Raw genomic sequence first — 19459 nt, forward strand, 5'->3', positions numbered from 1 at the left:
AAGTATTTTATAAAAGCTAAACAATGCCAAATGCATTTGGCTGAGATCAAAACCCAAATCTATTTGTTCTCTTTCATCTTCAGTGTTCCATTTCCTAGGAGTGTGACCTTAGTCAAACATCTATTAAAGTTAGCTTTTGATCTTACTCCCTGTACAAAAAAAAAAAAAAAAGGAAAAAAGTCAATCTTTAGAATTTTCTTCCAGAGACAATCACAGTATTGTGTTTTAATGTTCCAGTAGCGTGTGAGTAAATAGGATTCTCTGATGTATGTGATAGAGCAGTGGCTAAATGGGACAATCATTTTTGTGTCAGAGACAAGAATCAAAAGGCAGCATTCTTCAGAAGCTGTTAACTGGAAAAATCCCCCTAGGTCAGTGCAAACAGGTTAACTGGTCAATGTGCTGCATTTTTGGGCCCTTTGATGGAAATGCCTTGTAATTTGATAACAGGTAGCTGTTCATTTGTAATACAATTTTCTCTTCACCAGTCAAAGCTGCCTAGTGATTAATCAGTAAAGGGGTTAATTTTCTCCTCAAGTATGAGCAGTTTGGTGGCTTTTTGAAAGAAGTAAGGACAAATTATTTATTTCCTGAAGTGAATATAAATAAGTTTCTTGGTCATCTTTAAGTTCCTTCACATTAGGGGACTCTGTGTCACATCCAGCCCAAGGGAAGTGAGTAGGTTTTCTTAAATACATATCAGTTCCTAAACATATGCAGGGGAATAAAATTACAGTTAGGATTTCTGTTTAACATACTGAGCTGTTCAGATACTAATTGATAAATGTCTGTTAGATCTATTCTTATCAATGTAATGCTACTATTAGGGAAATGTCAATTAAAGGATATAATAGATAAATACTGAAAAGATTTATTTAAAAGGAATATATATACAAGAAGCAGTATTTTCCTTTTTAATAAACTTCAAAATTGACAGATGTTTTGCATGTTAAGCTTCTAAAACCAGAGTTAAATGCTTACTGGGAATACATTGGAATATTACCTAGATAACTTTATAATAATGAATTTAGCAATGTGGGAAATGCCTTAAAGTAGATTTAAGCCTCACAGCTCTAAACAGCTGCAAAAAGTACAGCATTAATATTGAGAAATGGCTGAGGGCTGCAGAGTACAATAGTTGTAAAAGAAATCCTTCAAGGGGTTAGTTATATAATGTAGAATTCTGGAAAAGCAGGATGAAAGGTACCTGCAGTATTTTTCTGAGTTTAATAAAAATATCTCAGTACATCTTGGACATCATTTATATTACATTCAGTTTTATTTTTAAAGTAAATTTATTTCATTTCAAATTTAAAAATCCTGAGAATCTATTTTAAAATATGAGCATACTTTGACTACTGAAATAATTGCACAAAACCTGAGCTAAAAATGTTTGTTGCCATAGTTCTAGAAGAAATGAAACTGCTATACTGGTGCAAACTCAGGAGTAAAGACCAGTAGAGTTCCTGTGTAAAGATTTGCAAGGGCAAAGAGAATATTTGCATAATTTTAGATTACTCAGTGTTTCAATTCAGTAACTAAATTATTCCTCTCCTCCTCGAGCCTGCATTTGGCTTGGAGGCTGGAAGTTAATTCAGCTTGACCAATGAGTAGAGACACATCCTTTAAGATTTTAAAAACGGTGTAGTTCATCTTCTACGTGTTATTTTTATTCACCACCTGGAACAAGAAAATAAGCTTCCAGTCAGTGTCTCAGCTTTGAAAAATGTTCTTTACCTTGCACAGCGTAAAATGGAAATAGCTATTCTGGCATAACTTCATAAACAAAGGTGATATTAACCTATTGGGACTAAATTACTTGTCTCCTGTGTTATTTGTGCAAGTAAATGTGCATGAATAAGCTTCAGCAAAGCTGCAGGAAAGTAACTTAAAAACAGAGAATGATCAGAAGTAAAAAAAAAAAAAAAAAGCTGAAGAAAAGAAAGTAAAGGTACCCAGTCCTCCATAATCACGTTGCTGACACTCTGGCTGAGGGATCAATAGCCATTCATTCCTGCCCCAGAGGAAAGCAGGGCTCTTTTGTTCCTGTACCTGTGCTCTGGCCATTCCCTGGAGCTCAGCCTGGCCCTGCAGCCTGGGGCAGCCTCCTCATTTTCCCTGTGCTCTTTGGGACTGCACAAATCCATCACCGCTCGCAGCAGCCCCGAGCGCCAGCGCAGCTCTCGAGGTGCCTGGGCAGCTCCTGCCACAGGGATTTGCCGTGCAGGCTGGAGCAGGGCATGGAGCTTCTCCTTCCTCGGGATTTTTGTGCTTTGGACTGTCCAGATCCTGCTGGAAGTGAAGGATCTCATCCAGGACATCTCATTTCTTTCTTCCAGAGGAGAACTCCGTGGTTCTCACCCTGAGGTACCATGGGGTCCTCTTGCCACAGCCAGCACTGCTGGAAGGGATTTGGTGGCAAATCTGCATTTCTGAGCTCTGTGTGGAGATCAGGCTGTGGCTGCTCTGGGGGAATGTGGTTTTTCACTCCCCAAAATGGGAAACAAACCAGAAACCCAACAGGGTTGTTGAGCCAAAAGTGTATAAAGAGATCATAATTGTGGCAGAAGGTGGAGTCCTCATTTGAAGAGGTAGAGGTCCCTGCTCCCCCAAATGTTATTTTATATTACATTGAGTAATTAATGGAGTATTCATTTGGGGATTTCCTATTCCAGGAAAATTACATTTGTGCACTACATTCTACACATTTTGTCTGATTCCAGTAAGTGTAAATGTGATAGGTTCTGCTTGAAGCTGGAGATCCCCTAATGCCATCCCCAAATATTTTTCACTGTGAGTAAGTTGTGGGTTTTCAAATTATCTTAAAGCATGAATATTTTGCTTTAATTCAACAGCCAGAATTGCAGAGTGGTTATAGGTCTCAGAAGAGCATTCCTGGAATTTCTGTTCCTAAGAGATGCTGCTTTCAAACTTGAATCTTTTGAGGTTGTGCTAATTAAATGCCATTTGGAGAGGAGTGTCTGGGTTCTCTCTTTTCATTGCTTGGATTATTGTGCTTCAAATAAGCATAATATTTTTGTGGGTTTTATGAACTGGCCACAGATTTCTCAGCCTTAAGTAACCAAGAGTTGTGTGTGATCAGAGCATTCCATTTCTGTTCTAGCAGAATCCTGAAAATGGCTCATGTGGAAGCAGCAGCAGCATGTAGGGGATGATTCTACAGATTTGCAAACCATAATTTAACAATCCAGTCTCTACCAGCAGTGCTGATCCTGGCAGTGTGTTGAGGGTTTTTTGTGAAATATTTTAGCATGATGAATTTATGGAACTCACTTAAAATCCTTGAAATGCACCATTTTAAAAGTGTGGATGGAGACAGCTGGGGTGTAGCTGCCATGTGTCATCTGATACAAAACAAATATTTGTGTGGTGTTTTCCTGTCACAAGTAGGAAGTAGCTTGAAATCACTCACAAAGATATCCTTATTCCCTGAAGACCTTCCAGCCCAATTAATTTTACAAACTCAAGAGATTTGTGCCAGCTCCAGATAAGCTTTCAGACTTTTTGGTACTTAGCTGAAAGCACTTCCAGAAACTTCTGCCATTTCCCTTCTCTCATTACTGCTTATGGACAGGTGCTTGAGGCTCACAGAAACTGATGTAATGGGAAAGGAATAAATGGGGAGAAAAAAGAAACAACAGCAAATTCTGATTTCACATGGCAGCACGTGCACCATGGCAGTCTTCTGTGTTTGTAGAGGAGTAACAGATCGTGCAAGATCAATATGAGGACTGTGAGGTTTGATATATTGATAACCCAGGAACCCAAGAATATTCAAAAAAGTCCTCCCGTCAGAAGCAGATATTGTTGGTAACCACCATTCTTTCCTGTGACTCCTGAATGTTTAGCACTTTGGAGTTAATATTTTTTTCCTGTAAATGGAATTTCTTTTGTGTTGCTCTCAGGGAGGTAATTTAACACATTTCTGGTTTAATTTTAATTTTTTAAGTCCTTATCTCATAGAATTGCAATCTTTAGTCTGTGACAGCATTATGAAAGCATAAGCAGCTAGTTTGAGAGTTTGGGTGATTATGAACATTAATTTAACTTAGTGAAATCAGGGTCCTTATGCATAAATTTATCACTCTCTTGATGTTTGAAAACACTGCTTAAAGACACTCCATATTGCAAGTTCCCATTTTGTGTCCAAAAGTTTCAATGGCGTGACTAAAATTGCATCAGGTCTGCCCTGAGGAATGTAAAAGTTATCAGGGGGTTGTGGTTTTTCAGTGATAATTCAGTGGCTGCTGTGTCTGGGTTGTGCTTCCATCTTCTGAGAGCTGCACATCCACAGTGGGGTGGTGGTCAGTCAATCAAATATACAGAAGCAGGTAAAGGTCACAGTGGTGCAGAATACTAAAAGTATTAGGCATTAGAGCCTTGACAAATCATTCTCATGACAGTGATTGTAAAAAAGAGCAGAAAATGTCACAAAATTAATCAATTCTCATGAGACCTGCTGTAAGAATTATGGGGAAAAAAAAGCAGTGTAACCCTCTCAGTGCTTTTTGAAGTTCTGATTTTCCCATTTCCCTCCAAGAGGGGAAGCTGCAGTTTGGTTTCACATGGGATGCAGGTGCCTTTTTGGATAGGAAATCAACTGTGAAATACGCAGCTGGGTTTGCTGTGCATCAGCTTGAACAGGAGTGCTCATCTCTACAGATCTAGGCACAAATCTGGAATTAAAATTTCTGTGTGCTTCTAACGGAGCCCCTTGGGTCTAGAGGGGAAATCTGACAGCTCTTGGGTCAGCATCTCCTCGTGTGGATGGAGGGTATGAAATATCCCAGGTATTTGATGGAAAATGTTCACATTAAAAATGTTTCCAGTCTTTCAGATGGATGTGAAGGAGGGTAAGATCAGGACAGGGGTTATGAGTGGGGTGAGAAGCTTAAATAAAAGAGACAGACATGGAGTGAAAGCATCTGGAACTCTCCCCATGTTTAAAGCAGACCTGATTTTGTAAGAATCAGGGCTCTTGGTACTGTCTAAATATGTGTGAAATTAGAGAGTGACAACATGTTGCTTCTGTGAATTGTTGCACAGAGTAGCAGGGATGTTTTGATGTTTGGAGGTTTTAATCTTGTTTATGCTCATGTGAACTTCTGTATGAAATTGTATTTTAAAGTGAGGTGAGCAAGCACACCATGTTAAACAGAAATTACCAGGATTGCAAAATGAAGCAGTGTCAGAAACTCAGAAACATTTGTGCAACGCTAATTCTGATCCCTTGAGCACTTGGCAATGTCTTTAAATGACATTATCAGTGTTTTCCCCAGCACCCCTGCCTGTGTGGGATGGAGATCTGTCCGTGGGTCTGTCCCCATCAGCAGCTGCACAGGGGGAAGGTACCTGGGGAATTTTTAGGGGCTGCACAAGAGCAGGGCATCAAGTCCCTCCAGAAAAGACTGTGACATTTTCAAGATGACTGCAGCTTCTCTGTGAAAGATGAATTTCTCACAATTCCTGATAAATATGAGTAATACATGTTTGGATTTTTTTCCCCCTCAGTAGGATTCTTTTGCCGTAGTATAATAATGTTTTTGACATTTTGAAGTGGTGGTATTTAAAAATGTTAGGCCACTCAACATTTTTTAAGTATTGTCTGAAATGTTTTGATAAGGATCATCTAAAGTAGTTTCTCAACTTTTATTAACTGGTTAGAGAATCCAAGAATCCCAGATTGGTTTGTGTTGGAAGAGACCTTAGAGATCATCTCATTCCACCCCTACCATGGGCAGGGACACTTTCCACTAGACCAGGTTGCTCCAAGCCCCATTAAGATAAATCAAGGAGTCTTCATTTGCTTTTTAGCATTGCTCCTGCAGCATGATAAGTACAGAATTTCAAATGTTGTCCTTGAAAAAAACAGTTCTTGCTGTCATTTGTCAGTTTTCCTGTTGCAAAATGGGAAAGCACATATTTTTGAGATATGATTGTAATATCAGAACTGGCTGCAGGTGTAAGAACAGGTGAAGGAAGCTCCAGTGTTGGGATGCATTTTTGGCACTCGGCTGCCTTTCAGCTGGGCAGGGTCACAGGGGTGTCCTGGGTTTCAGCCTGGGCTCTGGTGCGCTCCTGGCTCTGGGGTGATGCTCCCACAGCCCAGCCCACCACAGAGCTCCCCAAAATCCATCCCAGCCTGCAGTGCCCGGTTACTCACCAGTTACTCCCCAGTTACTCACTGCTTCCATCCTTGGGCTCTCAGATGGTGCACTGAGGGATTTTTGTGCCCATTCCCAGGTGGCAGCCAGGGTACCTTCACTGACCACTGACAACAGGACATGCATTGGAGCTGAACCTTCCTCCTGCTGCTGAGTCTGTTCACAAACATGAAAAACACCTGCAGGAACAAAATTTAGGAGTTTGGACCCATCTCCAAACTGCTTTAAGGCTTTGGGCATTTTGCTGTTCTTATCCAAGAATTCAGTTTCATTGTCCTTTGTTAGTGCTGGGTTTTGCCTCCCTATTTATCACTAAGCAGGGATGATTCATTTCAGCTGGAGAAGCCTTCGCATCCCAGCCTGATTTTGAAAATTAATTAATTAGTAAAATTTTGCAGGCATTCTGAAAATGTAAAGCATATTATATGTATTCCCTTATTAATTTTAATTAAAGTGAGTGTTCCTTTTCAGTCTTGGAAAGCCTAATTTGTTGGAGGTTTCAGGATTGTTTTCACTGTTGGCAATATGGTCTCTCATACTGACATTTCATAGAACCAGATATTTTATCATTGCTCTTTTAGCACAGCATGCTTGACCCATAGCAGCTTTGAATGCAAATAAAAACCAAGCCAATGCACAATGCTTGACTGTTATACTGAAATAATATGGCACAGCTAAACTGGGTTTCATTTTTCCTTCTGAATATTATTAATTGCAATGTGTTGACTGTTAATTTAATTAAATGTTTTGTTTTAATATAAAACCATTTTTCAGTTCACTGACTCACCATTTCATTTAATTAATTGCAAACCTCAGGATTTGATTACTCATAGTTCTCCTTTAGTTAATTTACTTGTTCACAGTTTTGACAGAAAAGCTTTCAAACTAATATGAAGGAGAGGCACAGTCTGACTAATCAGGAAACTGGAAAAAAATAGCTGTGGCTGGAGTATGAGATTAGCAGACACTCAGGTCACCTGGAAAGCCCAGAGCCCTTGTATTCACCATGAAAATCCAATTTTCAGTGACTGGGCACTGGTTAAATGTTGCACCCAAGACACCAGCAGAATGTAGTTGAGTTTTGGATCCTTATCTAAACACCAGGAAATATTTGCTGAGGAATAAATTGTGACATTACTGGGGGCAAGGGACACTGTCCCCTGGAGCTGGGGGTGGCTCAGCACTGCCCTGTGATGGGCTGTGACCTTTGGGCCATGCAGGGAAATGATGCTTCTCCTGACAGAATTCACTGAGGAATAACCTCCAGGAGCCTGTGATGGGGATAAGAGAGTAACAATTAGTGAGTGACCTGCTGGGCTGGAGGAGCCTCCCTGGGGCTCTCGGGCTCGGGGTGCTGCAGGAGCTGAGGATGTGCTATGGGGGTGCAGAGCAGCCAAGGCTCTGCTCATCCCCAGCCCCCCAAGCACTGGGTTCTGCCCAGGGGGGTGCAATTCCCTTTGGAGCCAGCTGAGAACAGCCCTAGTTTGGATCCAGAAAAATTTGGATCCAGATTTTCATTTTGGAAATGGTTTGGTTCTTATACCTGATCTGTCTGCCCAGAATACAACTGCAGACTTTTCCTTCAGTGCAACCTGTGCATGAAGTGTTGGTTTGTGCATCCTTGCAGGGTTATTTTGGTAAATATTTGGTTATTTATTATATGAACCCCTGTGCTGTGCAGCAGAATTGGTCAGAGGGAGGGTGCAGAGTGTCCTGGCTGAGCTGGGCTCACAAAAAGCAGATCCCAAATGGCAGCTGGAGGTTCTGCCATGCCCACCAGGAGCTCCTGAGCAGTTGGGATCGGGTCCCTGTGCACAGAACACAGCTCCCGATGCCATGTCTGTCTGTCCCTGTGCACAGAGCACAGCTCCCAATGCCATGTCTGTCTGTCCCTGTGCACAGAACACAGCTCCCAATGCCCTGTCTGTCTGTCCCTGTGCACAGAGCACAGCTCCCAATGCCATGTCTGTCTCAGAGATCCCACCAGGAGCTGCTCCCTGCCAGCCCATCTGACTGGGGGTACTGGGGATACTGGAGCAGCACCAGCCCTGCCATGGGGCTGTGGGCAGCCCTGCAGGAACCATCCTGACAGTGCCAGACCTCTCCTGTGCTGTGGGGCTGTGAGGGATGTCCCTGTTTGACAGCAAATGCCCACAGTTTATTTCCTGGGTGTTCCTGACTGATCACAGCTGGCAGAATTTAGCTGAAGAAAGGAGAATTTCAAGTGTAAATGGGCAGGAAAACCCAGAAGCTTTGAAGTGGGTAACCCAGCACGTGGGTTTTCCTAGCAATCCTTTTTTGGTTTGTTTAGGGGGAAGTAGAGGGATAGATGTAAATGTTACAGCAGTTCCCAGGACATTTTTCAAAGTGAGGCGCTCTAAGTGAGATTCTGCTGCTGATAATGATTCATCCAAGAGGATGGAAATGATTCTTCAGTTCTTTGTAGATCCTTAGATAAGTCAGTCAAAGAACAGCCCTCTTCTCCAGAGCTAGCCCAAGCTGAGTCAATTATAGAAAGGAGTTTTATTAGTGGTTAAATTAAATAATAGCTCCAGTAACATTATCCATGGTGCCTAATTGAAGATTGTGCCAATGCTGCCTGTTTTCTGTTTTCTGAATCATTTCAGTCAGCAGCACCCCCTTTCTGCTGAACCATTTTCTTTAGCCTCAATTTTGTTATCTCTCAGAGATGCTGAAGAATTACTACATTTTTTTAAAGTGCTTCAGGCAGATTCTGTGACTTCTAGTTCAAGTAAGAAATTATATAGACTGGGGAGTGAGTGAGGGAATAAAGACTTTGCAGAGAGAGTTTAGGGATAATCTCAGCTCTGTTTTCAGGCTTGTGCCTGGCTGTGCAGGACCTTGGTGCTCTCTGCACTGGGGCTGAGTTTTACTCCTGAAAGTTCAGCAGCTGAAGGGGAGTGACTTTGGTGTGGCAGATGGCACAGCAGAGTTTTCTGATCCATCACTGTTTCTTGGCTGGTGTCCTCATGGCAGCTGTGGCTGGTTAGGGAGCTCAGAAATGCCTGACAATAATTACCTTTCATTTCTGCAGGCCTCATCGTGGTGATTTGGGGACTGTGTTTGTTATTTTCTGTTTGTTCCATGGTACCTTTCTGCCTTCATTACACTTCTGGGGCAACTCTTCAGTAGAAGGTTTTGGGGAATTTTCTTTTCTTTTTTTTTTTTTTTTTTTTTTTTTTGTTTTGTTTTTTGTTTTTTAATACAGTCCTCTGGATAATTTTTTTTTTCTCTTGTTGTTTCTCTGAACATTTTGCTAAAGATCTGAATTTTCTTCCATTCCCTATTTACCTCCTTATAAATAGGGAGGTATTTCTTTACTGTTTTACATATTTAATTAAATTTCATGGCTTCCAATCTATATCAAGAACCTGTGTAAACACTGATCCTTATGAAAACACTGGAATATTGGTTTATCAGTGCATCTCTGGGTACATACAAATGATAAAATGTTGGAAGAAAAAACTCCATGTTCCAACACTACATTTTTGTACCCATTAAAATGTATGTGAATTCTTTGCAAATGGATAGAAAGTGAAAAGGTGCCTGGAAATCTTGAAAACAGTCAGTTCCTCAGAACTGTGATGATGCTTATTTTTTTTTTTTTTTACTTCCTGAAAATAATGTAAAACTCACTCAAAGAGCAATCCCACTTCCTTTCCCTAAGAGAAAAAAAGTGAAAAAGTTTGCCGCCTATTTAATCTTCTCCAGAAAGTGTGTGGAGAGTTTTACCATTGAAGATGTATTCTGTGATGGATTAAGTGAGAGCGTCTGAGATAAAACCAGGAGTTTAAACATCAGGATTTTATATCTGCTTGATGAAAAACCTGTAGCATTTGTAAAAGAACTTTAAAGGGTGTTGAAAAAAAATTACAGCGTAGTGGTGTTTTGTGTGAAGTGAGGGCTGCATTAAATAACCTAAAAGACAAAAATATTGGTGATGATCAGAATATCTTTGCTGAACTTGCCCAAATTGCTGTATCCATGTGTGATAAAAGGTGTCCCTCTCCACGCAGTCCTGGATTGCTTCCTTTGTTAAATCTCTCAGAAATAATCAGAAATAATCAGAACTTTGTGCAGCCCTTTGGAGGAGCAGCAGAGCTAATCTGAATGTCAGATTCTTAGCAGAATTTAAAAGAGTGTTGTAATTTATGGAAAGGGTGTGGAAATCATTAGTTCCCTGTAATCAGTATCTAAATCTCTCAGTAAGCAATGCCTTCCAGAAGCGGATTATTTAATTCTGGTTGCATGTATGATATTTTAGTGGGTTGCTAGAGTAGGCACCACCACCAAAAAAATCATGGGTTTTAATAAATGCAATCAGTGATTTTGTGGAACTTAGTAGCAGATAATAAAAGCAAGTCTTGCTGAGCTGAAGGGAAAAATAAACCCATTTAATCCATAACTGAGTGAATAAACAATTGAACCTGTAGAGATACTTTTGGCTTTGTGCCTGTATCTTTTGGATTTTCCTGCAAAAACCTCAGATTATTTTCAATCACATCTTGCCCAGAATAAAAGTAATTTTCTGCTGTCTGGAAGAAAATCTGATTCTTTATTTAGTGACCAAGCCAAAATGATAAAACTTAAAAACTTCACACTTACGAAAAAAGATGCTGAGAATCTAAATAATAAGAAAAAAAATCATGATAATTATGGTAACCTGTAACCTGATGTTACTCTGCTTCTTCTCTTTTACTACTGGAAATTAATTGTGTTTTAGTAATTTGAAAACCTTCTACCAATACCCCCCTTAATTCTGGGAATTTCTGCTGGTCTTAATGGTCTCTTAAAAGTGGGATTGATTCTGTAATTATCCAAGTTGTGTTTTTCTACACATTTCCAGAGTAATGTTTTTCATGTTATAATAATATTAATCCAAACCAGAAAATTCCCAAAAGGACAAAAAATATTTGGGTGCTTAATAGAACAATGAATGCTGTAGTATTACATGTTAATTTGCTTTGAACTGTTGAAATTAAGGAATACTGTATCTTACTGTGCATGTGGAAATTTTGTTGCAGCTAAATAAGTCAAGCAGAAAGTGATCAAAGTGACAAGGTGATCAAAGTGACGGGAAATTATATTTAAAAGTATAATCAAAAGGGATACCATTAAATAAATATTTCTTTGTGCTCTACATGTTAAAAAGAAAAATAAACATGAAAGATTTTTTTTTTTTTTTTAATTCTTAGAATGGTGTATTGAAGTGGCTTGACTAAAACAAAGATGGTTCAGGGATAGCATTACTGTACTGGACTAAGAATGGCCACTGAATTTATGTGACTTTTTCTTACTGAAAAGGAATGTTCTGTTCATACCTGCAGTGCCACATTGTACAATCTGACACTGCATATTGTTTATTTAAATTTTCCAGGTCTGACAGCAGCTGCCATGGCAGAGGCTATGAAGCTGCAGAAAATGAAACTTATGGCCATGAACAGCCTGCATGGAAGTGGGAGTCAAAATGGAACAGAGTCAGAAAATGAGGAGCTCAATTCTAATGCAGGTAAGGGATGCTGTGCCCTGGAGCTCTCAGCACCTGGGTCTCAAGTTCCTGGGCTCTTATATTTTGTAAGCTTTGCCCTGCAGTGCTAAATCAAAATTAGTGCCGTCCCTCCTTCATATTCCTCCAGTTTTCCCAACAGCTCACTTCTGTAAATGTTTGAAAAATACTGGTGAAGGATCATCATTAGGGTTGGATACAGAGCTTTTAAAGGGCCCCCTAAATACATCTGGAGTAACAAAAGATTTCTCCATTGGCATTGACGCTGTCTGGAGTATTCCAGTAAATGATGGAAGGTTTCCAAAAGGCCAGGCTGTGGGAACTCCTGAGTTCCACTTGGAGAAAGGCAAGGCAGGGAATGCTCCATCACCAATTTATGGCTTTTCTGCACTTTGTTCTTTGCTTGGGTGGGTATTTGCAGAGCCCAGCTGTGCAGGGGTTTGTGGTAATCCTTGGCTGGGGCTGGAGTCACCTTGGCCAGGAGGCCCTGGCATGGAACACGTTCATGTGCTACATAAACATTAATGCAGGTTTGAACTAAGCTCCCCAAGTACATAAACATTAATGCAGGTTTGAACTAAGCTTCCCCAGTCCTAGCTCCCCAAGAACAGGGTTCAAAGGTGAAGTCAAAACAGCTCCTTTTAAGAAGAAATATTTGTTTATTCTGATGTCCTTCCAGGTGAATAGAGGACATTTTTGCTTGGTCAGTGTAGGGAACCTGGAACAGACAGATCCATTTTGTCTCTGGTACCTGCCAGGGCAGTTTCCCTTGGCCTCACCTCTTAGTGCATCCTGCACCCTGCCCCTTGGGGAGCAGATTTTGTTGGTTTCCATTGCCAGCTGAAGAGGAGAGGCTCAGAGTGATGCCCGTGGCATCCCCCTCTCCCTTTGGCATTCCCTGCTGTGCTGCATGTGCATCCTCCCAGCAAAATGGTAATTTATTAGACCAATAAAGCAGCAGCTGGGAGGTCTTAGACTCATTTTCTAAAGGAATAACTTTGAATTCATGACAAATTGTGCACAAAGCAGTCTTTCCAAAAGTGGTATTGCCTTTTGCTAATTTTGTGTACTCATCTGTATTTGAAGAAATCTGGCTTCTAACTCGTGCATTAAACCTTTCCCCAGCTTCCTGTTCTGTAGGATGTGTATTCCTATTCACCTCTCAGGCCCTAATCAATTAGTGCACATTGAATTCAGAAGAAAAAGCACTGAAAAAGCACTGAAAAAAGCACTGAAAAATTTTAGTTGTAACTAAAATAGTTTGTGTAAAGTTCAGAATGAATTCTCAAAGTTCACTGAATGCTAAGAAAAAGGACTGAAGGTGGAATTACTACAGAAAAGTAAGGAAACTTCATGCAGAAAGCATGTAGGGTTGGTGTGGGGGTTTTAAAAGCTGCTGTGCAAAAGTTTAATATTAAAATTAATTCAAGCTCATAGTTTTGTGTGTTACCTGGTAGGGCAGAATTTGTGCACGTCATGTGGGGAGAATTTACATTAATGTGATTATTGTAGGTACCACATGGAACAGGAAGTTTTTTAGGGACTGTCACACCAGCCTTTGGACAGTGCATCGAGGGTGCGCACTTCACAAGGGCATTCTCTGAGGTTTAGCAATTCAATCAGTTGTACAACCAGCTCAATGCCAATTTAAATATTTGGAAAAGTTCCCACTGACTTTAGTTACAGTGGGACCCAAGAATAAGAGTGTGGTGGCAGTTCCATACAGATCTTTTCTCAATTCTTTCCCCTTTCATTGCCTGGTGCAGTAAAATTGCCAAGAGCAAATTTTCTGGCTTCAGTGCCAGTGTTGCTTGCAGAGCAATAGGTCCTGATCAAAAAGAACTAGTATTAATCCTATTAAAAATCACAATTTCCCCTCTTTCCAGTATGTGCAACTTCAGTTTTGGGATAACTTTTGTAATGAGTGGATTCCTCCTTTATTGCTGGGTCACATTACAAAGATTTACATTGAGCAGGATTTGTCAGAATGGAAAAGAACCATGAATAGAGGGAAAAATAAAACAACTGAACAATTATCACTCACTACAGAAAACTCCTTGGTGTGGCATGAAGAGAGTGGGAATTTTGTTTAGAAGTTAATACTCAGGTTGTAACTTTGATCTGCTGTGAAGATAATTCTGTGTGCCTGAAACCTTCACCAACTGTTTGCTTTGCTCTAGACTTACAGGTTAAATTACTATTAAAAATAAAATGGGGATGTGAAATGAGGAAGAAAATTGAATTTTGATTTTTTTTTTTTTACTAAGAAGAGGTAGAAAGGAACAGAGCAAAGGAGTCAGAAGCCTCATAAGTGAGAAAAACATTTTATTTTAGGAGAGAGACCTACAGTTTCTTTGATTTGAGGTTGTGTTTAATAGCTTCTGTAATGGCTGCAACATGACTCTGCATCTAGATTTCAGCATGAATAACAACCTGTTCGTGTTTCATTTAGCTCCAAATGAGAAATTCTGTGTTTTATTGTTTTAGGAAATTAGTCTGTGTACTATTGCTCCTGGAACTTTATAATTAATCACTAAAGGTTATGGCTGTGGAGAGTTTGTGGGAAATAGATGTCTGAATGATTATAATTGTAGCTGTCAAATCAGAAATATGCTTGTACAGAGCTGAGGACCTTTTGCTTCCTTTGATTTTTTTTTTCTTTTTACAGTAACAAAGACTCAAAGAGTTGCAGTTTTATTTAAAACAATTAAGTTGCGTTTTTACCTCAGTGTTACACATTGACTTCCTACAATGCCACTAAATATTTCACTTTTGGATATGTGCCTTCCTGCTCGTCCCACAGTCTGATAGATGAGTGGAATACTCTCTTTTTGCTGTTGTTTATTTTAAATTAAAAATGTAATTGAGCAGTATTAAGTCCTGAAGCTTTATTGCCAGATTTTTTTGCAAGTGTGTCATTATATACAGGTCATTAGTATAATAAAAAAAAGTGTTGAGGATGTCTTGGCATATTCATCTCAATCCCCATCTGTATCTGGTGAAGTATGAAATAATTTTGGGTTTGCTTCTTACTGATGCCTGGCCTGTCACTTTTACAGTCTCTTCCTCTGTGCATCATTGTGATGATGGAAACTTTTAAGAATTCTCTGTCTGAAGGCAGAATTTGTCCTGTCAGTTTAAAATCTGAGCTCTTAACTCAGTTTAACATGGCCAGTCACTAATTCCTCAGATATTATATTGTTGGTCTAGCAAATTGCAGATGTGGAATTGAACCTTACAAATGTGTCTGAGGGACAGGAGGATAAATGTGCCATTTCTTTTCCTGTTTCTAATCCAGCTGGTGGTTTTTTGCCATCAGGTCCTACCTGTCTTCTTTCCATGATGTCACCATAATATCAGTACTGGTGGAGTTTGGTACTGGGATATTCTAAATAACTTACTAAAAATAAATGCTGCAAGAATTAATCCTGAAAATATAGAGGGAAAAATTCCCCAAAAAGTTTAATTTGAAGATTTTTTTTTTTAATTGAAGCAATGCTTTAGTTCACACTGCTGTGAAGAATGCTGTTATACATTTGAACATTGATGTCCTCCTTCCACTCTCTCTGAAGAAGAGAAAGAGATTTTTTTGCACCTTCCTACTCATCATATGAAGTGTTGAAGCAAAATTTCTCTGGCAGTAGAAAATCTCCTCTTTAATCTGGCACTGGAGCCTCTCTGGCCCCACAGTCCAGCTGACCTGGGCTGGCTCCTCCTTGGGGCTCAGTGTCCTCTCCATCGTGGGGTGGGAGCTGGGCAGGAGGGCTGAATTTGGAGAGCCAGGACAAAGGAGCCTGGGTATGGGAGAATCCATCCCTCTGGAATCTCAAATTCCCAGTGACTTTTGTGATCTGTTCCTCCTTCTTTGGCTCCTCCAGGTGAGTCCTTGTTGAGGACACTTTCTGCTGGTGGCACTGAGGGTTGCCAGGAGTGGTTGTGGCCTTTGTGCTCCTCTTGGGAAGTGAGGAAGGGCAGGAGGGAGCAGCTGGAGCTGACTCCTGCTCACTCCAGCCCAGCCACGCAATCTGTTATTTCTGTAGAAATAAGATAAAGAGAACAAAAGCTCTCTGGTTGCACAGAGGTGTTGAGGAAGATGAGCTCCTTCATCACTGTGCAGAGCTGAGACCAGGCGAAGTGTTCTGGAAATTAACATGTCATTGCTTAGGGGGATCTGGAACTCAGCTGAAATCTGAGCTTTTCTTTTCAATGGCGTGGCAGCAGGTGATGTGTGAAGTGTGAGATAGGATAGATGGTAAAATAGGGGCTGGGTGATGTCACCTGGATGTCCCTGAAGCTGCCTGAGCCAGGAGGGATCAGATCAGAGCATGGCAGTCGTGACAGGAGCTGTGTGTGCAGAGCCTCAGAGCACAGAATAAGGCAGGTATTTCCTTCTGGTGGCTTTTGGAGCTAGCATGCATGATTTAAGAAATGTGTTTTGCTTTCCCAGGAGAGATATCAAACAGTACTAAGTGTTTCAGTGGTATTTCCTTAGGAAGTCAAAATGTTATTCTCTATGTAGAGGCTTGTTGCTTAATTTCCAGACAAGGAGCTAAGTTAGGCAGAAAAGAAAGGAAAAACACCCGAGCTTTTGGCATATGAGGATCAGAGAAAAAGCTCTCTCATAGAAAAAAAAAAAGTGTTATCTTTTTATCCTTCTTTCCCTTCAGTACCTGCCATGCAGTTTTCTCACAAATGCAAACATCCTTCACAATCTGTTTAAAAAACCACAAATACATCACTCGGAGGAATATTTAAGGAACCATCAGGAGGGAAAAAACTCATTGGTTTAATGGAATGCTGTCAAGGAAAATCAGCATCACAAACGACACAGGGGCAGAATTGATACTTTTGCACTGACATGTTAAAAGAAAATCCCATGCATTATTTAGAAAACCCAGAAATCTGTCAGCTGTATGATTGCCGAGTTAGCAGAAGCAGGAGGATGCTGCTCAAGTTGAAAAGAAACGCGTAGGCACAGATCCATATTGTAACCTTTCATGTTCTCCACCCACCATGAATACCCAGCTATTACACGGTCAGCATTTTTTAGTTTTTCTCTTTTAAAATTTTCAAGTGCTTGAAAAGTCAAAGGAGGTAGGTCTTTTCTCTAAAAAGCAGGATGCCAAGGCTGTTATTTTATTGTAAGAATGTAAAAATGACAGGACCAGAGAACAGGTTTTTTTAAATCCTTGAGTACCATGTAGATTTCATGAAGTAATTTTTCCTGTTGTTAAGGCAAGTATTTTTCTTGTTACTTGATCAGAGAGTTATGCATTTTCTGAAATAGTTATGAATTTCCTTAAATTGTCCTTTGGCCAGGAGGGATATGTGCAGTCTTGAAGCAAGAGAGAATTTAACATGTTTTGAGTTTTGTGCTGTCTCATCCAAAAACCAGACTGGCCTCCAGCCCGAGCAGACACATTTAAACATTTTATCCTAAAAATTGGGACCTCTGTGCTATTTTTGTGGGTAGTACAAGTGCTGGTGATGGTGAGGATGAAGGTGGGAAGGTGAGGAGGCACAGAGGGGATGCTTGGCCCTGTTGTGGGGACAGGATCTGCACAGGGGGGTTTTACCCAGGGACATCACACCCAAAGGAGATTCAGGGCATGGTGACACACTTGGTGATTTCAGGATGTGCTTCATGCTTGGCCTTGGAGTTGTGCTTTCATGGATCTTCGTTGAATCCTCATGGAAATGATGGTGAAGTTTATTTGAGCTTTTTCTGTGAAGGTGGAGTGAAGGAACTCAAACATTCTCATGACATGGGGGCTTTAAAAAGCTTTCCCCAGTGCTGCTTGTCAGGAAAGATCCAGGAAAGATCCATGGCTGGGGAGTGGCAGGAGCAGAGAATTCCCTGTGGATGGTGTCAGTGATGCCTCCATGGGGACAGGCTCTGATAATCCTGGGTGGATGTGCTGGTGTATTTTCAAGATACAACTCCTCAAGCACTAACCAGGAAGAGAAATGCTGTTTGTTTGGGTCAGCTGTGCCTCGTTTGCACTGTGCTGTTTTCTCTCTGTTCCTCCCTAATGGGCCCCCTCAGTCATCCCAAGAACCCAGTCTCCATGTGGGAAGCTTGGGAATAAGATGCAGATATCTATTTATTTGGCAAATTGTGGTTTTTTGGAGAGTGAGTGTCAGTGGATATTTTGTGCTGTGTTACCCCAGCACTGGGCAGGATTTAGTACCAAGGATTTCAGGGGGCTTTAGTGAAGCTCAGTTTCAGTGGAATGCAAAAATGAATTATTTATCTGCAAACTTACTTTAAGGTCCCATTTTAGATACATCCTTAAGCATTTACCTATTGAATGCATGTGAATGATTTAACCGTATTTTTAAAGTATTCATTTAAATTTGAACATAAATACTTTATGGTAAATGTAGATAATGATTCATACATGATTGTTGACACATCAGCTAATATTTACATATTTGTATTGACTGACACCCCTCTCTGAGAAATGTGAAGTAGCTCTGGATTTAGGTTTAAAACTAATAAAGGAGATATAACTCCAGAAGAGTTTTGAAAAAGAAATTCTCCCCTCTTCTCTGTAACTGAAGCATCTTTTTCAGTGAGAGGAATTATCTTTTTCATATTTACCTTACACATGCTGAAATTAACTGTGTTTATAAAACATCCTGAGCTAATGTAAACTGGTTTAAAGATCAAGCAAATTTAGGTTTTATCCTTTAATAGGTTCTTTTTAGAAAAGTTGGTATTAACTCATGAAGCTCTGATTGTGTGAATGCTTTTTGAGTGGGTAATTCCCAAGGGCATATTTTAAATGGATTCTTGACAATTAAATATTAGATACTGCTAAGTATTTACAAATAGAGAATATATATACACTTGTAAGTTAATGTTTCAGCAGTTAAACATCTCACATAATCTGTTTCCTTGGTATATTTTGGTTGTTATTTTATTTGAACTCAAAGAACTGTTGTTCCTTTTTTTCCTTGGAACACTGTGGAAACACAGAATACTGTTGTTCCTTTTTTTTTTTTTTAATGAAGGCAGGATTCCTTACAATGATTTCTAACTTTTGCTGGAACAAATCTGTAGATTCATATCTATTAAAGATTCATATCTATTAAAAAGCCCTGCCTACCACCAAACCAAATGCCCCTGGGTGCACATGGCTGATCATAAACAACCTCTCCAGATTCTTGCCATATCTGCTGGCAGAACTAAGTGCAGCAAAAGATAAACTAATGACAAAATGTAAATGCTGTGGCTAAATGGAGGAGAATTGAGAGCTTTCAAATGTCTGTCACCTTTCAGATCCTTTACAAATTTATAGTCTCAGAGTGCAGAGGTCTAAATCTTCAAAGCTTGAAAAACAGAGGTGCAGCATGAACTAATCTTCATTTTTTCCCCTATCTTCTTACAGCAGCACTAATGGAAATGTATTTTGTTTAATGACTCTGAAATCCTGTTTGTAATTAGATGTGGGAATTGGTCTTACTTTGTAACAGATGATACTGGAATAATAATATGAGAGATGCTACGCTGAGACCACTATCCTCCTAAATCTATATCATTTTTCATTTTATTGACAGGAAATGTGTTCCTGGAACAAAGAGATTGATTTTAAAGAGTGGAAAAATAATGTCTAGTAAAAACTCGAATGAAAACATTTTAGCATTACTTTAATTGTATCACAAGAGTATATTAACCCTTCAGCTGTATTTTTAATTTTAGTAAACAATCTTCTTACAGTTGTTGCTTTGTCACCGGTACAAT

The 19459-nt window shown here is 39.9% G+C and overlaps 1 protein-coding gene across 6 annotated transcripts in view; it reads left to right on the forward strand.

Moving 5' to 3' along the window:
• DACH2 (dachshund family transcription factor 2) overlaps positions 1-19459 on the forward strand; it is a 237701-nt gene that overhangs the window by 143377 nt on the left and 74865 nt on the right. For all 6 annotated transcript variants that reach the window (XM_054289880.1, XM_054289883.1, XM_054289884.1 and 3 more), the window contains exon 3: positions 11584-11715. In XM_054289880.1, coding sequence (XP_054145855.1) covers positions 11584-11715 — 132 coding nt within the window. The remainder of the gene's footprint in view (positions 1-11583; positions 11716-19459) is intronic.

Source organism: Melozone crissalis, unplaced genomic scaffold, assembly GCF_028551555.1.
Source record: "Melozone crissalis strain CALT ecotype California unplaced genomic scaffold, PUWL_Pcris_2 ptg000068l_1, whole genome shotgun sequence".
Classification (NCBI taxonomy): Eukaryota; Metazoa; Chordata; class Aves; order Passeriformes; family Passerellidae; genus Melozone; species Melozone crissalis.